The 2,254-nt window shown below is 37.8% G+C and overlaps 1 protein-coding gene across 1 annotated transcript; it reads left to right on the top strand.

Annotated features, from left to right (window-relative positions):
* The first annotated feature begins 1,007 nt into the window (after positions 1-1,007).
* On the top strand, positions 1,008-1,995 carry LOC101527909 (olfactory receptor 51F2). The gene has a single exon (XM_004589954.2). The coding sequence runs from the start codon at positions 1,032-1,034 to the stop codon at positions 1,980-1,982; it is 951 nt and encodes a 316-aa protein (XP_004590011.2). The 5' UTR covers positions 1,008-1,031; the 3' UTR covers positions 1,983-1,995.
* The last annotated feature ends 259 nt before the right edge of the window (positions 1,996-2,254 follow it).

Genomic DNA, 2,254 nt, shown 5'->3' with positions numbered 1-2,254 from the left:
ACACAGAGCTCTAAGTTTAGTGTCATGGTTCCTTTTTTTAAGTCCTTCGTCAACAATCATATCACAAAACATCACTAGGAAACAACAGACTTTCAAACACAAACCTAAAAGAAAATATAAGCAAACTTGCATTCACATATTGTGTAACAGCCACTGTTTTTATAATCTATATTTACATTTCAACATTGTTATGAAGAATTTTACACCAGAAAATCATTTTTCACAACCAAGAATGAATTAAGACTTTATTAAAATGTAAATATGAATGTTATTTATAGACAGTACATGCATACGTACCATCCTTAGATGTTCAGTTTAGTTTGACCTGGGCTGTGATTTTGATTTCATACATTTTGAGGGGCTTTCCAAAGGATTCCAATGTGCTGGTATGGTTACACACACCAATACAGTAGTCCCATTTTATTGGTAAATTCTCAAAACAGACCATGAGATTGAATGAAATGGTCAAGATCAAAAGCCGTGCAAACCAAACCAAATTTTGATGAGTCTTGGGGATTTTCTTTTATTCTGTTCATATTTCACTTCCCTCACTGTTCCCTTCAGTAGTGTGTATCAGCTTGCTGCTGTTGTTCTGATTCCCTTGTACCTAGTTTTACTTTGTCTTTTTCATTGAATTTTCCAAAGCTTCTATTTCTGTATCATTTTCTGTACTATCCTGATGTCATTTTAAACTAGATACATTTGCATTGTTTGTGGTCCAACATTTTTTCTTGTGAACAACATCTTAATTCAAGTTGTTCTAATTTTGCACGTGTGTTTTTTTGCAGTTGTTGGCATTTGAGTTTCAGAGTGTTCTATGTCAATATGTTATTTGATGGTGTTCATTTAATTCTTAAAATACAATAAGTTTCTTTTCTTCTTTATGATATTGTTATCAGTTTTAGTTTTGCCATCAAATTTTGGACTTGAATACAGTATGTTTAACTAGGGGTCTTTTTGTATTTAAAAAGTATTATCTCCATCATGAAGTATTTGATTATCCAAATATCCCTGCCTTCTCAGTCCTCACCATGTTGGTCCTCAATCATACCAATGCTCAACCTCTGACCTTCCTGCTGACGGGAATCCCAGGCCTGAGGTCATCCCAGATATGGATCTCCATTCCTTTCTGTATCCTGTATGTTGTTGCTGTCTCTGGAAACAGCCTGATCCTGTTGGTGGTACTTCAAGAGCGGAGCCTCCATGAGCCTATGTATTATTTTCTCTCCATGCTTTCAGCCACAGACCTGAGCTTGTCTCTCTGCACACTCTCCACTACGCTTGGTGTCTTCTGGTTTGAAGCTCGAGAGATCAATTTGAATGCCTGTATTGCCCAGATGTTCTTTCTTCATGGGTTTACATTCATGGAGTCTGGGGTTCTGTTGGCCATGGCCTTTGATCGTTTTGTGGCCATCTGTGACCCCCTGAGGTATAGCAGCATCCTCACAAATGCCAGAATTGCCCAGATTGGGGTAAGTGTGTTGATAAGGAATGTTGTTGTCATGTTGCCTGTGGTTCTTTTTGTCAAGAGGCTGTCCTTCTGCAGTTCTCTAGTCCTTTCACACTCTTACTGCTACCATGTTGATCTCATTCAACTCTCATGCACAGACAACAGAATCAATAGCATCCTTGGTCTGTTTGCGCTATTCTCTACTACAGGGTTTGACTGCCCTTGTATCTTGCTCTCCTATATCCTGATCATCCGAGCTGTCCTCAGCATTGCTTCCTCAGAAGGACAGCAGAAAGCCTTCAATACCTGCATATCACACATCATCGCTGTAGCCATCTTCTATATTCCTCTCATCAGCTTGTCTCTGGTCCATCGTTATGGCCATTCAGCACCTCCGTTTGTCCACACCGTCATGGCAAATGTTTTCCTGCTCATACCTCCTGTGCTCAACCCTGTTATCTATAGTGTGAAGACTAAACCAATTCAAAAGGCCATTATTAAGATCTTAATTCAGAGGCAATGCCAAATTTAATCACCACTCAGCTCAAGTTAATCATGTACAAATAAGTGCTTTGATAGGAAATAATTTGATGATATGATAATGCACATGTCTTCAAAATGCCTAGACGTGCCTCCAGAATTCAAAATATGTAACTTAGGGGTAGCATAATAATTGCTTAGTTTCTTTGTCAATAAATCCTTATCAGTAACACTGAAGTTACAATTTTGGATTTAATATAGTATGAAATTCTATATATAAACAATTAGTCCTATTCTCAAGTCATGTCAATTTCGTATAAGTAA

Source organism: Ochotona princeps, chromosome 4 (assembly GCF_030435755.1).
Source record: "Ochotona princeps isolate mOchPri1 chromosome 4, mOchPri1.hap1, whole genome shotgun sequence".
In the NCBI taxonomy this organism is placed as follows: Eukaryota; Metazoa; Chordata; class Mammalia; order Lagomorpha; family Ochotonidae; genus Ochotona; species Ochotona princeps.
This window is presented reverse-complemented; position numbering and strand designations above follow the sequence as displayed.

Coding starts and splice junctions, on each gene's coding strand:
- LOC101527909 (XM_004589954.2), top strand. CDS start 1,032: ATGTTGGTCCTCAATCATACCAATGCTCAACCTCTGACCTTCCTGCTG.